The 27,491-nt window shown below is 39.5% G+C and overlaps 1 protein-coding gene and 1 long non-coding RNA gene across 7 annotated transcripts in view; both read left to right on the top strand.

The window, feature by feature from the left end:
- UBE3D (ubiquitin protein ligase E3D) overlaps positions 1-19,048 on the top strand; it is a 187,105-nt gene extending 168,057 nt beyond the window's left edge. For 3 of the 6 annotated variants that reach the window (XM_031667272.1, XM_031667271.1, XM_031667276.1), the window contains 2 exons: positions 17,358-17,446; positions 18,398-19,048. In XM_031667272.1, the coding sequence (XP_031523132.1) occupies positions 17,358-17,446; positions 18,398-18,410 (102 nt within the window). In that variant the 3' untranslated portion in view covers positions 18,411-19,048. Of the gene's footprint in view, positions 1-17,357; positions 17,476-18,397 lie in introns of all 6 variants that reach the window. The other 3 variants (XM_009205584.4, XM_021937546.2, XM_021937544.2) reach the window with 2 other exon arrangements.
- Positions 19,049-19,622: 574 nt separating this feature from the next.
- The window catches only part of LOC110743118, a 48,131-nt gene continuing 40,262 nt past the window's right edge, over positions 19,623-27,491 (top strand). The window contains exon 1 of the long non-coding RNA XR_002521635.2: positions 19,623-20,851. This is a non-coding gene — a long non-coding RNA (uncharacterized LOC110743118). The remainder of the gene's footprint in view (positions 20,852-27,491) is intronic.

Below are 27,491 nucleotides of genomic sequence, written 5' to 3'. Positions count from 1 at the left end.
TTTTTTTTTTTTTTGAGACTGAGTCTGGCTCTGTCGCCCAGGCTGGAGTGCGGTGGCCAGATCTCAGCTCACTGCAAGCTCCGCCTCCCGGGTTCACGCCATTCTCCTGCCTCAGCCTCCCGAGTAGCTGGGACCACAGGCGCCCGCCACTTCGCCCGGCTAGTTTTTTGTATTTTTTAGTAGAGACGGGGTTTCACCTTGTTAGCCAGGATGGTCTCGATCTCCTGACCTCGTGATCCGCCCGTCTCGGCCTCCCAAAGTGCTGGGATTACAGGCTTGAGCCACCGCGCCCGGCCTATTTGTCTTCTAAGAATGCATCATCACTCTCTAATTATAGGTGATCTGGTGGGATTAGATCTTTTGGGTTAAACAGACTAGGATGACACAAAATATGCATGGAAAGTAAACATTTGAAAAAATTGGTGAGCCAGTGATTGTTAAGATCCAAACTATACTGCAGTGTTTAGAATAACACTCAGAACAATCTTCACATTGTCAGTATCACCACCTGCCTAATTCCTACATTTTAAATCACTTTGCCAATTGAGTTTATTTTTATGTTTTCAACTTGAAATTTATCACCTAATTCTAATTCTTGGACTCTTGCAATGTTACCCCAATAGCTTTTGTTAAAAAAAAAAAAAAAAAAAAAACAGGAAATCACCATGGAATCTCTGGGACTCTGCTCTGTGACAGCCATCTCTGCAGAACCAGGAGAGCAGTGAGGGCTGTGGCACCTTGGTCTCAACTTTGAGGCTTGTGAGGCAGTACAGAGCAGAGCTCTGAGCAAAGTTTTAAAGAGCAGATCATTTTCTGGCCAGGATGTTTTGCCAAGTAATATGGAAGTAATAGAGTACTGGGGTTGAAAATAAGAAATCTCCCAGTCTCTTTTCAGCTCCATCCTATAAAAGGTTATTTTCTCTGATGTTGATGCAGAAAAGTAATAAACCTAGATTCTAGTTATATAATTAATTTATCCAATCATTCATTCCAGGCAACAAATATTTACTGAAAACCTTCTGTGTACAAGACCTCATAGAGGGATATACAGAGATTTAGATAAGACATTGCGCTTCCACATGAATGGTCCTTTTGCAGGCAGGAGTGGATACACAAGGGTTTTATTGGGAAATCTAAAACACAAAGTGTCGTCAAGAAGAGGCATTTGGTTCCCTTCTCAGTGTCTGTGTCTGTGGACTGTGTCACAGGCAAGGTGTGGGAATTTAAAATCACCAGTGCTTTTCCTCTTTTCTTGAATCCTAGTCTAAGAAGTAGCTTTCGGGAATCACAAATTCAAGTGTTTAATTGGTGATGAACATAAAGCTGGAGCATTTGAACATGTTGAGGGTAGTGACCAAAGTGCAAGGGTGCCTTTCTTGTCCCCCAAGATCACTTCTAAAACTCAGTGCCATTTTAAACAGTTACGTTGGGAGGTAGGGGAAAGATCGCATCCAATTTCGTTCCCCTACTGTGCAGCAGATGTGCCCACAGGAACAACTGCACAGTGCGATGTTGTCAGGTTTCCAAAAGAATTTAGCTAATGGGCTTCATTGCTCATAGACCTCGAATCCCAGAGAATCAACATGAAGGTGACAGACAAGTACAAAACTTGAAGCTTCTAAGAGTGAATAAGTGATGAAGTTTTGTGAGCAGTTTTTCCAACGTGGGAGTTCTAATTTGCCCCACCCAAAATTTGAAGCAGCCTTGCATAAAGGGAAAGAAAGCAGATGTGAATGCTTATGTTAAAAGTCAGCTAATTTAAACCTAAGGAAAAAATTCTTAGCTGCGGAGAGGGCCAGAATATTGAAGGAGCTCTGCAGCATCTCCTCTGGAGGCATTTCTGAATAATATCTCTCTTGAATGGCTTAGCTGTACAGGTAATGGGAAAAGCTGACTCAGGGCTGCCTCCAGGCTTAGCAGGGAATATATTCTGGGTACCATTGTGAGTAAGGCCTGAAAATCACTGACAGAAAGGCTAATGTTATACAGTTCAGATTCCCCCAAGGAAGAAAATGTTTATGCAATTCAACCTTAGTAACCTGAGTTGTAAGCTACTTGTTTTCTGCAAACATCAGAGTTAATAGTACCTGTACCCTGAACTACTAGTTTATGGCATACTTTTGGATCCATTTTTCTTTCCACTTAAGAACAAATTTTAACTTTGTATCAGGAATGTTCTCTTAGATTCAGAGAGAACCACAGAAGTCAGTTGGCAGTTACTGTGACCTGTGGGACAGGGGTAACCCCTTCAGAAGTCCTCACCCAGCTGCACACTTGCCACACTCCCTGTGACTACTTCAGACTGCATTAATTGAGCACAGAGCCATGGGGCCAGGGAAAGTGTGGCACTACAGAGAGGGGCGAGTGAAATGCTGAGGCTTACTGGGAAACCTGGGCTGACTCACCTGCCTCCTGAGCCAGGCCCTGCTCCACTCCCACACTTCTTTATGCCCCCGCTTTATGACCCCAGGACTGTCTTTGTGCCCTGGCTGTATAAATATTTCCCTGAGGCCTTCAGGAAGTTTCAAGTAGCACAGTACATGAATAAGTTATGCAGTGAAGGAAGGGAAGAAAGGAAGAATGTATTTGAAAGGAGAGTTGTTAACATTAAGTCCTATACCCCATCCGTCTCCTAGTATTTTTTAATAAACATGTATTAAGCACAGTTTGTATGTGTAATGTATTTATTGAGCAGTTGAACTCATAGGATTGAAATACGAAATTTTTTCCCCCAATCTTCAACCACATTTTGGAGTTAGGAAAGGTGTTGCTGAGTTCTTTTTGTTTTGTTTTGTTTTGTTTTATTTTCTTATTTCAGTAACTTTAGAGGTACACGTGGTTTTTGGTTACGAGGATGAATTGTATAGTGGTGAAGTCTGGCCATTAGTGTCACGCAAATAATGTACACTGTACCCAACTATTCACATTTTAAGATGGATTTTTTTTTTTTTTTTTTTTTTTTTTTTAATTGTAGAGAGCTGTACTGTTCATCCTGGGCCTGGAACTACCAGATGCCAGTAGCATTCCCCTAGTTATGACAACCAAAAATGTCTCCACACATTGCCAAATGTCCCCTGGTTGAGAACCACTAATACACACCCATGTAACCATTATCCAAAAAGAAGATTTAGATCATATCCGTTTCCCATAAAGTTCCCTTCAGGTGTTTTACAGTTAATCCTCCCTCTTTGAAAACCACTGTCTCTATTTTCTATCATCTTAGATTCATTTTGTCTATAATTGGACTTTGTATAAATTGAATCATACAGTATGTACTCTTTTTTGTCTCAACCTCCCACTTAACATAATGTTTTTGCAATTTATCCATATTACTGCATTTATCAATAGTTCATTCTTTTCTGTTGCAGAGAAGTATTTCACTGAATAAATATGCCACAATTTGTTAATCAGTTCTCCTGTTAATGGACACTTAGTTTGTTTCCTACTGGGGGCTATTTTGAATAAGGCTGCTGTAAATATTCTGTTAAAATCTTTTTGTGGACCTGTTTTCATCTCTCTCAGGTACATATCTAGGAATGGAATTGCTGGGTTGTTAGAATAGATGTATATTTCACTTTCAATAAACTGCTAAACACTTTTGCAAAGTGCATGTGCCATTTTACACTCCCAGCAACCATGTCTGAGAGCTCCGGCTGTTCCGTGTCTTCATCAGTGACATCATTTGGTGATGCCAGTCTTTTATTTAGCTATTCTGGGTATCTCATTATGATTTTTCGTTTGCATTTCCCTAACGACCAATGATCTGAGCACCTTTTCATGTGCTTTATCTTCTCTTGTGAAGGATCTGTTTTAAGGCTTTTTATCATTGATTGTAGGAGTCCTGTTCCCCTCCTACATCCGCCACCACTACCCGTAATTGGTTTGAGTTTTACAGGAAACTCAGGGACGGAGAAACCTTTGGCCATCTGAATAAATTTGATCTAAAATATAAAAACCACTGTGAAACATGCCTTCTGGATTTTGTTTGTTTGTTTCCATTTCCAAACATCCTCTGAGTTTATAAAGTATTTTTCCTTAGAGATTAAAAATACTCCTCCTAATTAGCCAGACAAGTATGCAGAACTACTTTAATTTTCTATGGCATAGCCTTCCAGTGCTCAAAGCCCCTACACAGCAACAGCCCAACCTCATCCACAGCTTTGACAAGCAAATTAACGCAGGAACCTGTCCCCACATAAGGCAGTGAGTCACTTTTATAATTCCATGCCTAAGGGAGTTTTGTGGTGAGCCTTTTTTTGGAAGCAGTTATTTCTCCCTCCTCCCTCCATTTTTCTTTTACCCATACAGGAATGTCTTTACCTAGTTTAAAAAGAATTAAGTTCTCTACCTAGAAAGATCCTTTTTTCCATTCCTATTTTCTGATAATAAAGCTTAGCTGTTTCCTTTTAATTACAGTGGAAAAGGGAGGGACTTATGAACTTTCTTTTGTTTTAGTTTGTCCAATAAAATGACTTCAATTGTTAAGATGGTTTTAACTGTTCTACTTAGCTAACCGGATAGAAAGATTCATCTCTGAGTAGTTTAGGACCTTGTTTCTAAATAGGATACAAGGACCCTTGAAGCAGGGTGTTTTCTTGCTGCACTTTGAAAAGGAAAGGCAGTGGCCTGCAGAAGGGGAATGGCTTGTGTTATGTGTATACGTGAGGTTAAGTGTTCAAGGGCTTTGTAAGCAGTAAGGCAGTGTCCAGATGTGGTGGCTAAATACCATTCCCCACTAAAAGGAACCATGTTTCTTGGGAAAATGGCTGATTCTATGTCTGAGATAAGAAATGTACAAGACAAGACTGAGTTCTGTCTTACCATAAGGGAGGGAAAAAGTAATCAAATTATTATAAACTACTAGGATCATGTCAAAAGGACTTAGGCTCTCAGTTGAAGAGGTTCTTACTGACAAAGATGGGCAGGTTTGCGTATCAGTGAGAATGACTGCTGTGGATTAAAGCATATCAAATATACTTCAAATCCATGAATTCGTAAGGATACTAAAAGCATAAAAGTGGTCACATTTCAGTCTTTGGAAAACTCTGCAGAACAAAAGGCCTGATTTCTTTGAAACACAAATTGCAAATGGAGAAAAAAGGAAGGAAGAGGAACCTATTATTTAAAAGCAATGTAAAAGACTTATTAGTTGTGATACTTGGATCACATTTGGATTCTGATTTAAACAAACGCCAACTGTTAAAAAAAAAAAAAAAAGTATGAGCTAGTTGGGAAATTTGGTCACTGACAGGATATTTGCTTATATTAAGAAATTATTGATATTTTAAATGTGATCATGGCATTGTGGTTTTATTTTTATAGTAACCTTTCTTTTAAAGATACATGCTGAATTATATGTGAAGTAATAGGACTGGGATTTGCTTCAAAAGAGGTCTATGGCAGGGATTTGAATGAAACAAATGGCTGTGAGCTCGTAATCATTGTTTCTGAGTAATAAATATATGTAGATTTGTTATATCTTTACTAGAGAATATATTAATATTTGAAAATTTTCGTAAGTTAAAAACAAAACCAGTTGAGTACACTACAGATTGTTACTGTTAAGAGTTTATTGAAGAACAAAAGCAGATGTTTGAACAGGGAGAGAGGACTGCTGGGATGACTAGACTTGAGTAAGGAGCTGTATCTTGCTGGCCTTGTTTGTTGGTATGTGGCACTGAAAAAATTAATATCCAGTGATCTAACCTGCCCCCAACATTTTTCTATCTTTTGATTTAGTGAAAAATATGTGGCTCTTCCTTTCACTTGAACATTTAGAGGCCACTGTAGGGTTTTAATTGGCCTAATTTCAGTATTGTTTTGTGTGAGAGACTAGGGAGGCCCTAGGAGAGGGAGAAAGACAGGGGAATGGCTGGTCATTGGTTCGGACAGAACACACAACATTTATCGATTAAGTTTGTGGCTGTATATGGGCATGATTTGTGGTGCCCCAAAATAATTACAATAGTAACATCAGTGATCACTGATCATAGATCACCATGGTAGGTATAATATTAATGGAAAAGTTCAAAATATTGAGAGAATTACCAAAATGTGATGCAGAAAAATGAAGTCAGCACATGTTGTTGGAAAAATGGGCACCAGTAGACTTGCTTAATGCAGGGTTACTGCAAACCTTCAATTTGTAAAAAATGCAGTATCTGCAAAGTACAATAAAGTGAAGCAGAATAAGTGAGATGTGCCTGTAATAGTAAAGGACTATTCAGCCAAATAGTTTCATATATTAAAGATCTATGGCTTAATCATTAATCCTGGATTCAGAGTTGAATTTCTCAGGAGTGGATTATGTCAGCAATCCAGGATGTGCTGCTTTGAATCCCTAGGAGTGCTGCCCATTACAAACCTTTAGACGCCCCCTACACAATCCAATCCAGTCAGTGGCCTCTGGGCTTCAAGTTATTTTTCAAGGAGCAGGTGATATTTTACACTAAGCAACCTACATTCTTATATTTGAAAATGCTATAGGTTTATAGTTTTTTCTTCAGATGCAATATCTGCAATTTCAGTGACTGTCACTGGTAGATGTTTTGTTACTTAGGGTAATATAGAAAAAAAAAGCCTTGGATATTTTATATACACAATTAGCCATTTATGCTTCTCCTTTAAAAATAAACAAACATGAATTTGTTTATTAGCAGCAGACAGCAAAAGAGATGCATCTGGAGCAATATTTAAAAGAAACACTTAGGTTTAGTATAATAATATTAAGCTCTTCCATTTATCTAAGGCCTCATCTGTGCCTTGGCCTGCTGGGCCGTTTATGTCCTTTATTACTAATCCCCACAACCACTGGTGGGCAGAACTGGAGGGAGCTAAGGCTCCAAGAGGCCATTCAGCTAGTAAATGTCAGGAAGGCATTCAATCTCAGCTCTCCCAAGAGCTTATATTTTTCTGCTCTCCCACCACCTCTAGCAGTGTACAAACTGCTGCCTTCTTACACTAATCTGTTTTTACTTCTCTCTGTGTAATGTACAGTAGTCCTCATTTAACGTGCTTGATAGGTTCTTGGAAACTGTAACTTTAAGTAAAATGACGTATGGCAGGTCCTTGAATAATATTGTTTCCTTCATCGTCATTTCATTATAACTTTGATGATAAAAAATTGGTTCATTATGCTTCGTTTAGCTTAAAGTCAGAGCTTCTAAAAACCTGTCAAGAACATTAACTGAGGATTTACTGTACTTTATCTCCAATTCTCCTGTCTTTTCATATCAATTAGAATTCACCTTTCTGCACCTTCCTTGTAGCCATCTGAGACTTCCAACTTCTCATGAAGAGTCTACCACCTTGAATGCTGAGAGCCTTTTTCTAGTCCCATACCCTACACTGTTCTTGACCTGGAAGAGTTCAGTGAACAGTTCTGTGTAAAAGAGCCCCCTTTGTCTTCCACGTGGCTAAAAGTAAAAAAGCCAAGGCTTCTGGTGAAACATCCTACAGGATCCTCTTCGGCTTTTCAGTTTGTTCCCCTCTGTTGGTATGACCGTTTATAAACTCCTCATAAGCCATTATTTACCCCTCCTTTAAAACAAACAGGCTAATTGCTGTTTTGTGATCCCTCTTTATTTCCAGCAAGTCCAAATACTAGACTTAAGAAATAAATGTTCTTTATTTTTAAATGGCTATATTAGCATGTTTTTCTTTTTGAAATTTGCATGTCTTAAGTATATTTTCAAAGGAATGTCTGAGTAGCAAATGGCTAAAGAAAATGAGTATCTGGTTACATTTTGATCCCTTTCTTGCTAGACCTTACCTGTTATTTAATTATTCCAAGTCATAGTCATTTTTACTGAACTGATTCAACTATGCTATACTATGACATATCCAGCTTTCTAAACTTAACAAAAATTCCTTCCCAAGATTTCAGGCCAATTTGTCATCTATCCTGTTGGCGCTCCTCCTCTGACAGAAGTTTCCTCCTCTAATCAAGTAATCATTTTCTCTTAAAAGTAGGATTTGCTTTGCCACTCTATCTCTTCTTTCTCCTCCTTGCCACTAATCCAAAAGAAGTAATCTACTTTCTTCTCAAAAAATAGGGTGCTAGCTGGGCGTGGTGACTCACCTGTAATCCCAGCACTTTGGGAGGCCGAAGTGGGAGGATCACTTGAAGCCAGGAGTTTGAGACCAGCCTGGGCTACAAAGTGAGACCTCATCTCTACAAAGAAAAAAAAAAAAAAAAAATGCATGCATCATTTCAACTGCTACTAAATCTGGTTTAAAATTGGATTATGGATTCCTTCTTCAATTAAAGTTACCATAGCAATCATCTCTCACCATAATTAAATGGAAGGGAGCTTTTATGATGAAATGAATGTGAGGCTTAGAGACAAAGATCTGCTCTCACCCCTAGTCTCGTTACTAGCTTACAGCCATGAGCAAAAGTTACCTAACTTCTCTGACCTTTGAGTCTTCACTTATAATTTGGGTAGAATTAAATTAGATATTTAATTCAAGTGGATTTTTTAAGGATTTAGTGAGATGATACCATGCTTGGCACTTGATTTCTTCACTGCGCAAAAACATATTAACATTTACTAAAGCACTTATACAAACTACTGAAAAATTTAAACAGTCTGTTGATAGGTGTACTGAGTTCTATACAATTTTATCACCTGTGTATGTGTATCCACCACCATAGTCAAGACACTGAATAGTTCTATCAAAACAGGAATCCCTCCTGTTGCACTTTTATAATCACACCCTCTCTGCCCTCTCCACCATCCTTAACCCCAGCAATCATTGCAATCATTGCTCTGTCCTTAACTTGTAAAATTTTGTGATTTCAAAAATGTTATGTAAATGGAATGAAACAGTGCGTAACCTTTTGAGATTGTTTTTTTTTTCACTCAGCATAATTCCCTAGAGATTCTTCCGAGTCTTGTGTATTGATAGTGGGCTGCTTTTTATTGCTGAGCAGTGTTCTATGGTGTGGATGTACAGCAGTTTAACCATTCACCTGGGCCGATTCCAGGTTTTGGATAGTAAAATAATGCTGCCTTCAACATTTGTGTACAGATTATTATGCGAACATAAGTTTCTATTTCTCTGAGACAAATACCTAATTTGCAGTTGTTAGGTCATGTAGTAATTACATGTTTAGTTTTAAAAATAAACTGCCAAACTGTTTTCTCGAATGGCTCTACTCTTATATTCCCCTCCTCAGCAATGTATGGAAGACTCAGTTTCTTTGCCAACTTTTGGTGGTGGTACCGTAGCTTATTTTAAAGCCAAATTTGTGACCATTTTCTTTACCTGAGCTAACCAAATACATTTGCTGGAGACCCATGTGGAGTGACTAGATTTAGAAAAGAATGGAGTTATATGTGATATGCCACAGTCTAGTCATATGCCACATCAGGGCACATCAGAAGCTGTCTCTGCTAACTCCCACCTCCCAGAAAATTCATTCACTTAACTTTCAACAGACTAACTTTATATGATAGGTCAATTTGAACTTGAGACATTGGCCCCTTCAGTCTCTACATAGTGAACAAAAAGGGCTTGGCTTTCCTTTTGTCAACAGTGGGCCCAAGCTCCTTTATTAATATTGGGAAATTGAACTGGACATAATTTGTTTCTTTCTCCCTTGTTTGACAATTTTATTGTCTTCTAGAGGAAAAAGATGTTTTTTGAAAATATTTTTGGGCACCCAAATTAGCACCTTTGAGTTTGCACTGGTCTAGAAATGAAGACACTGGAGTAGGAGTTAGAAGACCTGTGTGTGAGTCCTCGCCTAATTAGCTATGTCACTTTAATCCAATTCCCTTCTCGAGGACAGTTTGCTCAGCTGTATAAAATGGCTGGACTAGATCAACAGCTCTCAAACCTAGCAAGCATCAGAATCACCTGGACAACCTATTAAAACACCCCTTGCTAGGCCCCATCCCTAGATTCAGTAAGTCTGGAGTGGGCACAGTAATTTGCCTTTCTAACACGTTCTCAAATGAGGCCAGCAATGTTGGTCCAGAGACAACACCTGAGAAGCACTGGGCTGGACTATTTTAAAGTGCTTCCTGGGACTGTCAGTCAATACCACCCTCTCCCAATCCCTGCTCCTCTGTCAAACTCCTCAGATTTGCTTTCTGGTGAAATAAGTTATGCACTTACTCTTTTTTTTTTTTTTTTTTTTAAATGATGCAGATGTGTAGTAAAATATAATGCAGCAATTAAAGATATCCTAGAATAATTTTATTTGAAAATTACCAAAATACATATTACATTTAGTTTTAGAAGTGCTATTTCACAAAACAGCTATATGGAATTGTCCAGAAAACATAGAAATAAAAATCTAGAAATATATATCCAAAATGTTAATAGTAGTTATCCCTAAGTGATATAGCCACAAATTTTTTCTTTTTGTGTTGTACCTTTCTGTGTTTTGTAAGTTTGTCTATAATTCATATAATCATAAGACACATATTCAAACAGGAATTATAGTAGGCAATATAAGTCTCAACTTCTCTAAGTTTCAATAATTACAATAAAGACCTTGTTGAATACCAATCAATAGAAGTAAGGCTTTTTTATTTCTGGTGTGAAATAAAATTGTCCAGGATGGTTTTCAAAGGCAGGTATGACCCTGCTTATCCCTTTCTCTTAAAAAATGTGTTAGGTCACCTTTTGCCATTCTTCCTACTGGACAGAATTCTTCACTCGTGCACAAGTAGCCCTGGCCTCAGGGCCACTCGTTAAGTATCTCAATACTGCCCGCATAGTGTTTCCATGACACTTTTCCACTGATAACTAGTGGGATCCATAGTCACAACCTTACAAGCTATTTCCTCCTCTTTCCTTCACAGTGCGTCAGAAAGCGTTTTGTCTGCATGAAGCAAGTTTTCTTCTTGGTTGCATGTCTGTTAAAAGAATTAATATTTACAGCTAAAATAGGAATTAAAAAATTGCCACTGAAATAAATCTGTTTAAATGACAGAACCCATTCATCTGTGGAAATCTATTTTGTTCCACAATATAGGGGTTCATGGCCCCTCCTGGGATTTCTAGTTGTTCTGATATCATAAGCATACTATTTCTTCACCAGCTGTGCTTCTTAACCTTAGGGTAAGAGTGGGCATGATTTCCTTTAAATATGATATATTAAAATGGTTTTGCTGCTAAAGTCACCTCTCCTTAAGCAACTGAAAATATTTCAGTTAATTGATACTATAGAAAAGCACTTTATTTCTGAGCTCTAGAAACTCTGTTTCTGAATAAACTTGTTTGGTCAGAGGCATGTCACCAATTGGGCAGCACAGTGGTGATTTTCAAAACACCACACTAGGCCAAAGCTGCAGCAGTGCCACTGTTCCCTTCTACAGGTTCCTTCCTGCGGCTATTCCATAGGAAGGGGAAATTAAAGGGACTTTTTGATTTGTGAGTGTGTGAGCATGTATTGAGGTAGCACCATTTTATATGTTGTGCTTTAACACCCACCCATATTAGTATCCTCGAATGATTTCCTTACAAATGTTTTGTGCTTCAGAGACAGTATATTTTTATGTAACATCGGAAGACTGCTATGTAAATGTTGGCCCCATGGGTTTGTTCTCATTAGTAAAGTTACCGAATTTGCTTTATATGACTGGGAGCATCAGAACTGCTTGTTCACTACAGTGTTACAGTAGCACCATCCAATGCCAACAATACTGTCCGTAGTCCAGTTATTCTAGAAGTGAGGAGATGTTCATGTCTAGGACTTACTTGCTTTGTTGAAGAATAGGATCAAGATCCAGTAACTGCTATTGTGGTCCTTGATTTCAGCCCCATCTAGAGATGAAAAGCCACCAGTAGTCCTCTTCTCTCTGCCACATACACATCTCTTAAAGTACTTCTCATCCTGTAAGTGAACTGCTGGCCTTCTACCTAGATGTCTGCAAGAAGACATAACAAGGCTCAGCCTAACTTTTTAAATCAACAAGCTGTTTAGTTATATGTAAATTTTCATAGTACATCATGGCTTAAAGCAAATACAGGGTGAAAGTTTAATTTATAGATACCCATCTTTTTTTCTCTCTCTACCTTTTAAAAGTTCTTACAGAATGTATGCAGAAAGCCCAGGGTTGGAGGGCTACACTGATGTTCCCTTAGTCTACTGTTTCTGTCCCTTACACACATAATTGTTGCCAATTTGGAGGGACAGGATTTTCTTCCTCATTGAATTGCTTCTCACATTTTTGGTGTTTTGTTTGGTCCTTCCTGTCTGCCAGTCATTCATTTAGCAGGCCAGCATCCTAGGAGGATCAAGTGTGTGCCAAACTCTGTGCCATGCCGGGCTTTATGGCTCTCTTTGCCTCCTCCAGGGTAGTGTCTCAGGAGGCTCTCTTGCTTTCATAACACAAAAATAGTCTTGTTTCTCCCAGCAGGTGTTAAGGTCCATCTTAAATTTACTACACCTTATTGGAATCACCTAATTCCTTGACTACCTCTCCCACTCTCATTTCAGCAGGAGGCAGAAATTCCTTCTCAGTGTGCTCTGTGGCTGGAACAATCAGTGTCACATAGGAGATAATTACTGATTGAATGAATGAAGCTAGCCTCCCAGCCCAGAGAGAGAAATATCTTTAAAGTTTTTTTTTTATTATACTTTAAGTTCTGGGGTACATGTGCAGAACGTGCAGTTTTGTTACATAGGTATACATGTGCCGTGGTGGTTTGCTGCACCCATCAACCCGTCACCTACATTAGGTATTTCTCCTATTGCTATCCTTCCCCTAGCCCCCCACCCCCCAACAGGCCCCAGTGTGTGATGTTCCCCTCCCTGTGTCCATGTGTTCTTGTTGTTCAGCTCCCACTTATGAGCGAGAACATGTGGTGTTTGGTTTTCTGTTCTTGTGTTAGTTTGCTGAGAATAATGGTTTCCAGCTTCATCCATGTCCCTGCAAAGGACATGAACTCATCCTTTTTATGACTGCATAGTATTCCATGGTATATATGTGCCTCATTTTCTTTATCCAGTCTATCATCAATGGGCATTTGGGTTGGTTCCAAGTCTTTGCTATTGTAAACAGTGCTGCGATAAACATACGTGTGCATGTATCTTTTTAGTAGAATGATTTATAATCCTTTGGGTATATACCCAGTAATGGCATTGCTGGGTCAAATGGTATTTCTAGTTCTAGATTCTTGAGGAATGGCCACACTGTCTTCCACAATGGATGAACTAGTTTACACTCCCACCAAAAGTGTAAAAGCATCCCTTTTTCTCCACATCCTCTCCAGCATCTGTTGTTTCCTGACTTTTTAATGATCGCCATTTTAACTGGCATGAGATGGTATCTCACTGGTTTTGATTTGCATTTCTCTAATGACCAGTGATGATGGGCTTTTTCTCATCTGTTTGTTGGCTGTATAAATGTCTTCTTTTGAGAAGTGTCTGTTCATATTCTTTGCCCAATTTTTGATGGAGTTGTTTTATTGTAAATTTGTTTGAGATCTTTGTAGATTCAGGATATTAGTCCTTTGCCAGATGGATAGATTGCAAAAATTTTCTCCCACTCTGTAGGTTGCCTGTTCACTCTGATGATAGTTTCTTTTGAGAGGAATATCTTACAGTATTTATCCAACACAAAAAGTTGAGTCTAGGGTATCGTCAACATGGGTGCGATTAATGCCAAATTAGTGAGTTAGTAAAAACTACCTAATCCCAGTATTATTTTAAGACATCAAGTATATTTGCTAGATGCTAGAATAGGTTGTAGTTTTTAATTTTATTTTTGTTTTTACATTTATATTGTATGTTTTGTATAGAAAATTTGGATCTTGGAAACTAGATTTTATTTTAATTAATGAATTAGTTTATTTATTTTTGAGATGGAGTCTCACTCTGTCACCTAGGCTGTGGAGTTCAGTGGTGGGATCTCAGCTCACTGCAACCTCTGCCTCCTGGGTCCAAGCGATTCCCCTGCCTCAGCCTCCCAAGTAACTGGGATTACAGGCACCCACCACCGTACCCAGCTAATTTTTGTGTTTTTAGTAGAGAGGGGGTTTCGCCATGTTGGCCAGGCTGGTCTCGAACCGACCTCAGGTGAACCACCCACCTCAGCCTCCCGAAGTGCTGGCATTACAGATGTTAGCCACCGCACCTGGCCAAGAAACTGGATTTTATAATATAAGGGCATAAGCTGTCCTTGTCCTTTTCCTTTTCCACCATAAAAACAGCCTGTTTCAGATCATGATTTTGAACATGCACTGGACAAAAATATATATCTAAAGGAAAGTTTTATGTTTTTTTTTTTAAGTCAACATTGTCCTTTTTAAAAGGAACATTTTTGTCTGTCTACTTAGTGTAGAGTCCTTTCTAAAGCCTTTCTATGTAGCCAGCCTTGATGATATATTTTTTTAGTGATTGAAATTCTAAGGCCAGGCAGAGTGGCTCACGCCTGTAATCCCAGTGCTTTGGGAGGCTGAGGCGGGTGGATCACGAGGTCAGGAGTTCAAGACCAGCCTGACCAACATGGTGAAACCCCATCTCTACTAAAAATACAAAAATTATCCAGCGTGGTGGCGTGTGCCTATAATCCCAGCTGCTGAGAAGGCTGAGGCAGATGAATTGCTTGAACCCAGGAGGCGGAGGCTGCTGTGAGCCAAGATGGGGCCACTGCACTCCAGCCTGGGCAACAGAGCAAGAGTCCCTCTCAAAAAAAAAAAAAAAAAAATGTTTAACGTGTCACACAAAGGTATTAATGCATCCCAAACTTACATTTGGTCAATGATACTGTGTCCGGAATTGGTGGGTTCTTGGTCTCGCTGAAGGGCTCCTCAAGTGCCGCCAGAGTGGATGCCGAGGCCGAGGAGGCGCCAAGAGCGAGGGCTGCTAGCATGTTGTCACCTCTCAGTACATCAACCTGGCCATGTTTATTGTGGTTTAAGAAGATTGTTTTTAGATGATTACTCAAAGCAGAGACATCATTGTTAGACATCTTAACATCCTCTCCCTCTCTCCATTTCCAAGTATAACTATTCAGGTGTACAAAACTAAGTCAAATCTTATAACCAACAGGAAAGGGTTGTCTTTTGTTTTTTAAAATAATTATTTAGACTTTGTAACTATGTTCCAGAAATATAACAACCAACAGAGCTTTAAGCTGCAGCTATAGTCATATGCACTGAGAAGCTTTAAAACTTTACTTTGGGGAATAAAACTAAAAAGATGAAATATAGAGATCTTTCTCAGTGTAGTGGAACAAAATAAAATTATCCTCTCTTAAAATAAATGGCAGTTAGGGGAAGTAATTTCTCCTGTCATGGATAAATGGTAGGGAACACAAAATCAGCATTTGAAATATGTTAACTCACAGTGTTTTAAATATAAGGAATAAAATGCATTGTATAGTACCTGTTCCCAAGAATGGCTGCAGTTTCATGTTAAGTCTTTAAAAATAAACAATGTGCTCAGCAAATGAAACTATAAAAACTAGATAAAAAAAGACATTAAGCCAAATTTTAAACTTTTTCTTTTTTACTGGGAGGGTCCATTTTGTGTTATTTAATTTAATCAGCTCAGCCTCTTTTGTAGTTGTTCCTCATCTTGAGTTCATATTCGCAGGCATGCAAAAGAAACCTTTTGATAGTTGAGGCAATACCAAAGATTGGAAGTCTCTAAGCCTCTGTAGTTTTCTGTCATTCATCTGTAAAGTTATAGTGGGAAAAGCACGGATTAGAAATCAATTTCTTTCTAAGCCCACCATGTCACTTAACAGCTTTGCTACCTAAGCAAGTTTCATACGTTTTCTGAGCTTCTGTTTCTTCATATGTAAAACAAAGTTTCAAATGCCTGCTTTACTAAACCATAGGACTGTGCTGCAAATGAAAAAAATCAAAGTAGGCTTAATAAGGTGTTTTACAAATTTCATGTACATCCTGTTAGAATTCCCATTTTGTGGATGAGGAAAGGCTGAATGGGGCTGGCTGATAATTCTTTGTTATAGGGACTCTCTACATTGTAGGAGAACGTCCCTGGCCTCTGTCCACTGGATGCTAGTAGCACCCCCTCCCATTTATATTGACAACCGAAAATGTCTCCAGATACTGCCAAACACCCCTCAGTACACAAAATCACCTCAAGTTGAAAATCACTATTCTGTATAGCTAAAATTCTTAACCATTTTCTTTTTTTTTCTTCTTTTTTGAGACGGACTTTCCCTCTGTCAGCCAGGCTAGAGTGCAGTAGCGTGATCTCGGCTCACTGCAACCCCTGCCACATGGGTTCAAGTGACTCTCATGCCTCAGCCTCCCGAGTAGCAGGGATTACAGGTACCTGCCACCATGCCTGGCTAATTTTTGTATTTTTAATAGAGACAGGGTTTTACTGTATTGGCAGGCTGTTCTCAAACTCCTAACCTCAAGCCATCTGCCTGCCTTGGCCTCCCAAAGTGCTGGGATTACAGGCCACTTGAGCCACTGTGCCCGGACTCTTAACCATTTTCGTAATGTCATTTATCAGTGTTATCCTTGTGCTAAGTATTTCCTGGTTGGAATACTCCATGACATGGCAATTTTCAGAATTAAAAAGGAGATAAATGGTTTCTTCCATTGTCTTTCTGTCTGAATATAAGCAGCGGCATTGTCTTCTTTGTACAGTTGTGAGCTTCCTGTCCCTGTAAACTATGTAGAAGCAGAATGTTGCCTCCCAGGGATGCTGCCCACAGTGAGCCCTAAGTCAAACTCAGTGACGTCTGGTCTTCCTTCCCCTGTTTATTATAACAGGCTCTACTGGCATCTTTTCTCATCTGTTATATTCACAGACTTCTAATATCTCTTGTCAGCTGAGAGACAAGGGAAACGCATGGATTTTCCTAATCATTATTATTAGGTTTTGAAGGGAAGGTGAGTGTTAAAGACAGAGAGAGTTGGTGGCTCTACAGCAACGCAGGTTTTATGTCCAGCACAGACCTGCAGAGGTGGGGGACCAGCTGAATGCCAGCTAGAGCTCACCGCTGCTTACAGGCTGGGGTATTTATAGGTATGGGCGGAAGGGGTCTGGGCAGTATGGCTTGCTGCCCGGCAGGATATTGATAAGATGTTCCTATGATCAGGCGGTTTGGCCCTTTTTCCAGTGGGATGTCATAGATGTTCCTTGGGCCTTTGTCCAGCAAGATATGATAGGGATGTTCCTTCCGTTGGGCCGTTGCCCGGCAGGGTATGATAAGAAAGTCAGGTGGTTGGGCAGGATGTTTCTCATGGTCTGAACCCCCATGGAATGTTTTACTTTGACCAGGGTCAGTGAAATGGTAGCGGGGCGGGGCTTACCAAATGGTGCAGCTTGAACTAACAGTGATCTCATTTGAGCTTCACAGTAAGCTCTTGAGGTTTGCATCAGTTGTCCATGTTTACATTTTGTTTAGGAATCAACCTTTCCTCTTTGCTGCTCCTTCCAATTCGGTGTTCTCTTGATAGAGAAACTCAGCAGGAAGTTGATACGGAAACTCAGCAGGTGACTTTCTCACCAGCACCGTACGAAGGGTAACATCCTTCTGAATTACTCAGCATAAAGCAGATACTTTCTGCCCTGTGTGACCCTCCCTTTTCCTTTTCTTTTAACAGAGATAGTTAAATACACACCTGTTTTTACTGCATTCGGGGACTTAAGGACAAACTTTCCTGATGCTATTGACAGATGTCCCATACTTCCCCAAGAGTAGAATGTTTTTACTTCTCTTGCTCACACCTAATACGAGCTTCCCAAGCCTCCCATACTTCACAATCTATCTCTGCTCTCTACTTGACTCTCTTCCTCATGCTGGCACAGTTCCCAATGTATTGTCACCCCTGAACTAAACCTTTCTAAACATTTATGATTGACTTTGTTATGTTTGTTTCTGTTTTCAAAACTATTGGGAAATTAAATACATTTATTTAATCTAGGCCTCATTACATAGTCTGAAAATATTTTGTACATAAGACTGTGTGAATTCGTTTTTTTAACTCTAGGTTTTAAGATGAATTGCTGCTGACCAACCAATATAAGTGAAAGTATCACCATGACCTAGGAGAGACTGGTATCATTACCTATAGGGATGAGGACCTGGAATCGCCCAGGAATGAGATTCTGAATTCTAAATATGGAAGGTCCAAAACAATAGTTGTGAACCAATGGGAACGAGGACTAGGTTACTTCATGGCAATATAACTTTAGTTTCAATTAAAACTCTTTTTCTCCTTTAAAATGCATGTGAATCATCTTAATCACCATATGGTTCATTAAAAAAAGACTAATTGGCTCCAGCTGTAAAATACAATGTCTAGATCCACTAAGAGTCATTTTTCTGTTTAAATAAGTGTATGTTCTTATTGACCAGACTTACCTGATTCTGATTTGATGTACATGCAGCCATTTTGTCATATTATAGAAGTAAAGCACTGTGGGTTTTTCTTCCTTCTCCAGGTGGCCTTTTTGAAGATGTAACTATGAAGCTGGGCATTCTCCTCCCCTGGCAGACAGCTCTCAAGCAGGAGCACACTGAGGCCAGCAGTCAGCTCAGGAGACATCAGTTACAAAGACAAGAACCAGAGCTATGGGCTAAGAGCATTGCATTGAAGTTTAAAGTTCACTTGTTTGCATATATTCTCTAAGAGAAGAGTTAACTTTAGATCTTTGAAAACCCAGGACTGTGAAGAAAGTCATAGTAGCAGGTTGAGGCAAGTATAGAAGTTACATCTCTATTTCCCACAGAGAGGAATATTCACATATGTGCTGTGTCAGCACCACCTGGAAGGTTATTAGCTAATGGAGACCCATCTGTCCTGTGTGGAATACAGTGAGGAATTTTATTGGTGGAACTGAATGTTAACTGCTATAAATCTAGGAAATAAACTTTTAAAGAGTTTCTTAGGATCATTTAAAACAAATTTTAAAAAAGAAAAATAGAAAACATTTAATACTTTATTCAGAGGAGATGCTCAGTAGATGTTTGTTGAATGAATGATTATCAAATCAAAGGATTTCCCATTTATGCAAATCTGCATGTTTCTTTTGTTATTTCCTTTACCATACACTATTGCAAATTAATAAATATACCGCACTAGCATCCTGTTACAGAGTTGTTCTATTCTTTGTGCACCAGCACAAGTGGTGAGGAAAACTTTGAGTGAGAATGATGGAGCTACTGGGAATCCCACAGAGTACAGGCTAGCTCCTAATTTCACAAAGAACATTTGAAACTTGCCCAGAATCACACAGCTAGGATCAAAGCTGGGACTGGAGCCAGGCAGGTCCATCTCCTCTGCCCAAGATCTGATCTATCTCTCTCTGACATCCTCCTTTCCTGCTCCATGATCAGGAGGACAGTCTCTGGATTTGCAGATATCCTTGCTGCTCAATTGGCATTAATCCCCACAGACCACCTAATACATCTTGCCTCAGAAACCCTGAGTTTTCTATCTGCAAGTGTTCTAATTTTTTTTTTTTTTGAGACGGAGTTTGGCTCTCTTTGCCCAGCTGGTGTGCAATGGTGTGATCTCGGCTCACTGCAGCCTCCACCTCTGGGGTTCAAGTGATTTGCCTGCCACAGGCTCCCGAGTAGCTAGGATTACAGGCACCCGCCATCACGCCTGGCTAATTTTTTGTATTTTTAGTAGAGACGGGGTTTTGCCCTCTCTACCAGTTACCAGAGGCTGGTCTTGAACTCCTGACCTCAGGTGATCCACCCACCTTGGCCTTCTAAACTGCTGGGATTACAGGCGTGAGCCACCACGCCCGGCCTCTAACATTCTTAACACAGGTGTCACTTGGTGTTTTATGATTGAGTGAACTTTTCATGATTTCTTCCTGGTAGTGCAACCAAAACATTTGTCTCACTGGCAGAGCAGTGATATGGCGTTCCTAATTCTGTAACTTGTAGACTGACATAGGAATAATACCCAACTGTTGATCTTGCAGAGTCATTTCATTGAGCACAGTTTGAAACGCTGAAGTTCTTAGTGATACATCCAAGACTCACAGCCACAGAAGATAATTAGTTTGGCTTCACTTAAGCTACTAGATTCCCAAACATCACGCTGACTTTCCATGCTTTAGATTCCTATCTGTCAGTATATAGCAGGGTTCCTCAGCCTCAACACTGTTTACATTTTGGTCTGGATAATTCTTTTTGTTGGACACTGCTCTCTGTGTTGAAGGATGTTTAGCAACATCCCTGACCTCTACCCACTAGATTCCATTAGCACAGCCCCCTCCTTCACTTCAGTTGTGTTGACCAAAAATGTCTGTATTGTTGTGATTGACAAAATTAACTACAGCTGAGAACCACTGCTGTAGAAGATATGGCCTAAGAAACAAGATTTGGTGACTGTCTATAGAATTGTGTATTGCCCATGACAGATTATTACAAAATCTGAATCTTTTTCTGGCATGTAGCCTGAGCTTAGTATACCTTTTTTTTTTTCACAAATGAATACATTAGTGGTGAATGCCTTTATGCATGACTGTTTCTTATAGTTCAGTTTGTATTGGTCTAACGATGGAAATTGGAATAACTTAGATGAAGCAGAGTTCGGCCTGTTCATAAAAAAGAATTTTCTTCTGAGATACTTTTTCTCCCTCTGGAAAAACGCAATGGCCATACTACCATACTAATGTATGTTTATGATTTAGATCCTAAAGGTGCTTGTGATTGCACAGATAACTCTGTACTGCTCAAAAAAACCCAACTAGAAGAATATTCTAATTTACTAAACTTGCCTCCCTAAGAAAGTCAAGTTGAATCAAATGTAGTGAGACACCCTCATCTCACCTCTTCCTTAGGCCTTAGGAGGAACCAAGCCAGCTTTCTTTCTGATGGCACAGTGTGAGGAGTGGAGGTGGAATGACCATGACCATGAGAAGCTCTAAGGTACAGAGGTAAGAGGAGGTCATGCTACACACACGTGCACACAAAGAGCAGGTTTCTGGCGACACTATAGTTACTGTGCTTTAAATTGCATCTGTCATGAATCACATAAATCTTGTCATGGTGAAGTTCCCAAGCTCAACAGGTCTCCATTGGATCTTCCACAGTTGGGAAGGGGAGGGCCAGCAGAGCTGAGCCAGTGCTCAAAGTGCGTTATTCACATCTAGTCACTGGGTAGGCCTGAGGGGTAACATGTCTGTACCTGTGAGAGTCTACTTTGGGGCTATAGGGCATGAAGGGAAAAGGGAAATGGCCCTTTCTATCTGTTTGTTGCTCCGGGTGGCTGAATTGGTGTGTATGAGATACATGCACAGAAACAAAGAGACACAGGGATAGCATGAAAGACATTTAAATTTCATTTTAAACCATGCTGGGAGGGCTAGACAATGGAAGCAGGCTGTACAAAATTAATGTTGACCCTTGGAAGTCGTTCCACATTAGCCTCCTGTGTCTTGTGAGTATAATTCCACAATCTATTCAGTAGCATTCTTAGATAAGGATACCACAGAATGCAGACATGCTATTAATTGGTTACCAAGGAACTCTTAGTAAAACACCAAATTTCTAGTCCCTTTTTTGTGTCTCTAAAATCTGCTGTAAACAAGTGGTTCTGTGAACTTGTTCTTATCTAGTATAAAGTTACAGTAAAATTACAGTGGATAGACCCTGTTGAAAACTTCTGTCGGCCACTCATTTTGACAAACCTATATAGGTTTCTTCATTCAGTGAGGACTTTTAGAACATCTACTGAATTTCAAGATAGTTACGGGTACTGCAGATGGAGACAATAAGACAAAGACCTTGCCCTCATCGAGCTTACATCCTCATGGAGGGAGCAGACAAAAAAGAAGTACTATGTTTTATCATAAAATTATTATATATAATTTCTGCAAAGCACAATAAGACAAAGATGGGTTAAGAAAGATTAGGTGCTATTTCAGACAGGGATGGCTCAATTGAGCTTAAAGTATATGTATACTGTTGGTACCATATATAGTTAAAATAATCCAATTCCATCAAGAGCTGCATTGTTAAAGACCAACAGATCACATACAAACTGCAGCCTTGCATCATTTTGCCAAAAGTACCTTCACTAAACAAGGATCTGCCAATATTAGCAAAGCATGTTTGATTCCATAGATACCAGAAAAGAGAATCTGATTAGACCCAGACATGCTGATGTAACTGGCCTTGTGCAGGCATTTTGGTAATTAAGTCTGCTCAGTAGCCACTGTTGTAAAAAGTGCTGACAGTGTTAAATAGTTTTCCTTTTGCATGATAGATAAAGCCAACCTAGTTGCTGTTCCTGTACATTTGTTTTTGCGCCTAAGGTAGACTCAAAAATTAATTGAGATCTGCATTTCATTGTTATTCAAGAACGTAGGAATGATTGGTATGCCTTAGTCTACAGTTAGAGAAGAATCACCATTAACATTACCCATCAGAGGACTGTGTCCCACTAGATGCTTATTTAAGAGTTCTACACATTCTTAAATCTTAAATATGCAAGACCACTCAATATGATTTAATGTAACCATTTCTCTTGGTTTGCATTTTAAGATGCTTTTACATTTTAAGGTACATTTTACCTTTTATGATACATTTTACATTGTAAGATACATTTGAGATTTCATCTACTGAATCAGAGCTCATCATCAAAACTTAATCTGGAAGAAAAAGTAAGAGGGAGTTAATGGAAATCAGTCATAAGAGGTAAATCCTCCCAGTTTTAAGAAAAATGGCAACACATAATTGTTCAAAACAACATTTTAAAAAGCATCTAAACTGTACTACCATTCTTTTAAAAATATGTCCCTATTTCCATTCTGGAATAAACTAAACCAATTTGTTCTCAATCCCGTTACATATAAATTATGAAACCCATTTTCAAGGCCACACTTATTCGAGGATCCTTTGGTTACAAGGTACAATAAGCAGAGTGCAGGATTTGTATCCTACTTGTGTCTTTTAGTAGCCTTCCTGGGATCTTTGGCAGCCTTTCTGGTCAGAATGACAACTGCTGACCAGATGAGTACATTTTCTTTATTCACCTTTCTCCCCTGTTATACACAGCCTGATTAGTTTCTTTCTATAAATATTTCAATATTGTTTTTTGATCCCTTTTTAACATTTCGTAGATTAAAACTATTTTCTATTTTATTGTTTTAGAAAAATGGCGAAAATGATTTTTATTGTCATAATTTCTATGCACTCTATTTGTGTTTTGGTTGCAAATTTCAATATGTCTGCTTTTTTTAAAAAAAAACCCTAAATCATAAACATCATAAGTGGTTAACTTACTTTCAAGCAGTAGCAGCAGTAGATTGCCTATATGGAGGTTCTGGCTGAACTCTTCCTAGACTCAAGGAAATCAGGGCTTGTCACCCTTTGCCCAGTACCCTTCTCAGCCTAAAAAGGACATGGCAGGCTTTCTGCAGATTGGGAAAGAAATTGTAAAAACAAAGCGCTTTATAAGTGCCCACAAAAATAATGGAATCTTCTCTCTTTTTTCACTGGAAACCAGTGAAGGGAACCAGTCTTTGTGAAAAGGATCTCTCAGACCTGTTCCTCCCCTTACATTTCCCACACTCTCTTCCTCTCTTCCTAGGCAATACCATTTCTAGAAAGAAGAGCCAGAAATGCCAGCCTTGATCACTCTGTGCTCCCTTCCCTGAACCCACACTTGGGTTGATCACTGTGTGACCACTTCACTTGAAAGTTTATCTTCATAGGATGGTGATATAAGTATCAAAATTAGTCATCATTAGTTTTAAGTTCCATAGTAGTACATATTAGACTCAGAAAGTATACCATCCAATATTCTTTTCTTTTCTTCGAGATGGAGTATCGCTGTGTTGCCTAGGATGGAGTGCAGTGGCGCCATATTGGCTCATTGCAACCTCCATCTCCTGGGTTCAAGCAATTCTCTTGCCTCAGCCTCCCGAGTAGCTGGGATTTCAGGCATGCACCACCACGCCCGGCTAATTTTTGTATTTTTAATAGAGATGGGATTTCACCATATTGGCTAGGCTGGTCTCGAACTCCTGACCGCAAGTGATCCGCCTGCCTTGGCCTCCCAAAGTGCTGGGATTATAGGTGTGAGCCACTGCACCCAGTCCACTATTCTTTCTGGGGAAAAAAAAAAATTACTGTCTCCTCCAATACAGGGTTTGTTTGTTTGTTTGTTTGTTTGTTTGTTTGTTTGAGACAGAGTCTCTCTCTGTGGCCCAGGCTGGAGTACAGTAGTAGTAGCACGATCTCAGCTCACTGTAGCCTCTGCCTCTTGAGTTTAAGTGATTCTCCTGCCTCAGCCTCCCAAGTAGCTGGGTCTACAGACACCTGCCACAACACCCAGCTTTTTTTTTTTTTTTTTTTTTTTTTTGATATTTTTAGTAGAGACGGGGTTTCACCATGTTGGTCAGGCTGATCTCAAGTGATCCACCCACCTTAGCCTCCCAAAGTGCTGAGATTACAGGCATGAGCCACCGCACCAGGTCCAAATACAGGTTTTTGAATAATAAACCCAATATAGGGCACTATAATTTCTCTGAATTGTTCATTTGATTATACATACTCTGTTTAGTGCCAATGTTAAAAAATTATTGAAATAAGGTGCATAGTGTAACAAAAGAATTGAAATAAAATTCCACATTTCAATTCAATACTATCTAAAAAGTGATGACGTCAAGAAGAAACAAAATAGTGACCAAGCACAGACACTTTGTCTAGCACAGGCAAGAGATATTTATTGTTGATATCACAAGAAAATGAAGTTGAAAAATATTTTTAAAATTTCTAATGAAATCACCAGTAAGTTAGAAATGTGTGTGTTAAAAATCACTAGAGGAAACAGAGAGAACTTGATAAAGAAAACACATTTCCTACGTATCTTTCCAACCCTGTGACAATTGCTCCTGGCAATTTTAGAAGAGCCAGTTTCAATGCTTGTGTTTATTTATTTCCCTTTATTCCATCAAGCCAAGTATGTTCTCTACATCAGGGGTCTCCAACCCCCGGGCTATGGACCGGTACCAGCCTGTGGCCTATTAGAAACCAGGCTACACAACAGGAGGTGAGTGGAGGGTGAGGAAGCGTCACTGCCTGAGTTCCGCATCCTGTCAGATCAGGTGGCATTAGATTCCCATAGGAGGTGAACCTTGTCCTGAACTGCACATGAGAGGGATCTAGGTTGCGTGCTCCTTGTGAGAACCTAACCAATGGCTGGTGATCTGAGGTGGAACAGTTTCATCCCCCTCCACCGCAGGTCCATGGAACAAAACCAGTCCTTGGTACCAAAAAGGTTGAGGACCGCTGCCCTACGTAAGCAAAGGCTACCACCTGTGGTTGTGCCACAGTGGTTGTATTCCTTACACAGACATAAAGTGTTCCTGAAATGAGTACTGTCATTAGAGATTGCTTTGTATGAAAGTAAAATTAAGAATGGAGGTGAGAAAAAACACACAAGAGAAACCGGCAAAGCAGTGAGTGATGATATCAAACTGCTGGTGTGGACCTTAGCGGTTGTGGAGTACAAAGAGGGCCCTCCCAATGGACAGAGAAGGCATCCTTGTCTGCATGAGGCAAGATTTTATGTGGGCCTTAAGTGATGATTAAGATTTGGAAAGATGGGAAGAATGAGACACTCTGGAAGAATGAAACTTTGAAATAGTAAGAACATTTGGCTAGATTGGAGGACTTGAGATTGGACTGTGAATAAGACAGGAAATCTTGTTAGATTGTGGAAAGCTTTGAATGTCATCATGAAGCTGGAGAACATTCTCCTTCCTTCTGACTTCTGAGTGCTCAAGCACAACATGAACAGAAAATATATATTTTTTGTACCCTTGAGGGCTTTTTGAGCTCTAAAATGTAGATGCAGTAGTTAAGAGTGAGAGGGTTCTAGAATCCGCTTGCCTGGATTGAAATGCCACCTGTGCAATCTTGAGCAAGTTCTTTAAGCTCATCTTTAAAATGGGGTAAAAAAAATAGCATTTTTCTCATAGGGGTTATTTGAGCATTAAATGGGTTAATGCATGCATAATGTTTAGAACAGCACCTGGCACACAGTGTGCAATACATTTTAGATACAGTGATTATTCTATGAATTTGCTGCTCTGCCACCCCTCCTTGTCATCCCCTGTGGAATTGATTTTCTGAAGTTTTAAGCAGGAGAATAACATAAAAGTGATGCACTAGAAAAACCAATCTGGTTGCAGAACACAAGGTAGGTTGAGGAGAAGAAGAAAAGACCTTTTGTTGCAAAACAAGAAAAGGCTTCCCAATTCCAAAAAACTGTCCAAAAATGTCTTGACCAAATAGCTTTGTCAGTGCTTTTTTTTTCCTATTCTACCTTTACTTATTTGTGAAGGCCACTAAAGGTACAATGGAATACATAGTTTTCCATCTCTAGTCAGCTTTGCTCTAACAAGGGACGTGACAACCCATTCTAAGCATTTTCATACAGATATTTTAAAATGAGATCTTTTTCAGAATCTTCTCTTGCAAGCAAAAAAGCTTTTGCAAAAATCTTTAAGTGAGGAAAAGAATCCAGCCCAGAAGTCTCTGACCAGGCATCCTACAGGGATGCCCTCTGGACTGAAGTTCAATTTACTTTTTATATAATTTCCAAAAGTACCAGGAATCTTTTTGTTCAGTGTCACTGGTTCTCAGGAGAACAAGGCAAAGGATCTTCCCTGGTGAACCAGTCTGACTTCCTTCTATTTGTATTTCCCCATGCATTTTCCTTCTCAGAATTATGCTGTGGGATCACCCCAGTGTAAAATTTCAGTGTTCCTCCTGAAATACCATGATGGGAAAGAAGTTGTTGACTATGCTACTAAATTTCAGATAAGTGAGCACTTTTATTTCTATTAAAAGAATAATTCAACACATTCTTGAAATGAATTAGGATCTAATATTTGAGTAACCTGTGTGTATGGAGCCGAACATAGGGGAGTAGACAATGAGGTGAGATGAGCAGGAATAAACCCTATTTATCTGATTCTTATCCTAATTTACCGTTGAAAGTCCTGCCGCTCCCTGCAAAATACTCTCTAATTATGTCTAGGGTGCCCTCTGGGGTGCCCATATGCATCATTTGCCTCATGGCATCTGCCACTTTATTCCTTTTTTTCTCCAGCGTCATTTGGTGCTGATGATCTTCACTGCTGCCCCATATGAGGTGTAGGTGCCTCTACTACCTGGGAGCCTCCAATGGAGTAAAGGAGTGAAACAGTCTTGGAAACTTCAATGAGCCAAAGTTACACTGTGTAGGGTATAGACCAAAGGAGAAGGTTGATCCTCTCCACCATGTGTTGCACTTTGTGACACAGATCCCAAAACGGGTGTTGCCCTGCACCCCAGAGTCTATAATTATAGTTTCTTAGTGAAAGTTGCTCTTTTTAATGTTTTAAAATTTGAAATTATCCCAGCCCAGGGGCTAAACTTGAAAACAAATTTTGAGTACCATATAATTTAACACTAGAACACCATTTTTGAACCAAATGCAAGTTCAGAATTATCTCTTCTTCCAAAATGAGGTTCTCCCAGAAGTTCTCTTGGTCCTGCATGTAAATATATTCAGGGCAGAAA

Source organism: Papio anubis, chromosome 6 (assembly GCF_008728515.1).
Source record: "Papio anubis isolate 15944 chromosome 6, Panubis1.0, whole genome shotgun sequence".
NCBI classification, from domain to species: domain Eukaryota; kingdom Metazoa; phylum Chordata; class Mammalia; order Primates; family Cercopithecidae; genus Papio; species Papio anubis.
This window is presented reverse-complemented; position numbering and strand designations above follow the sequence as displayed.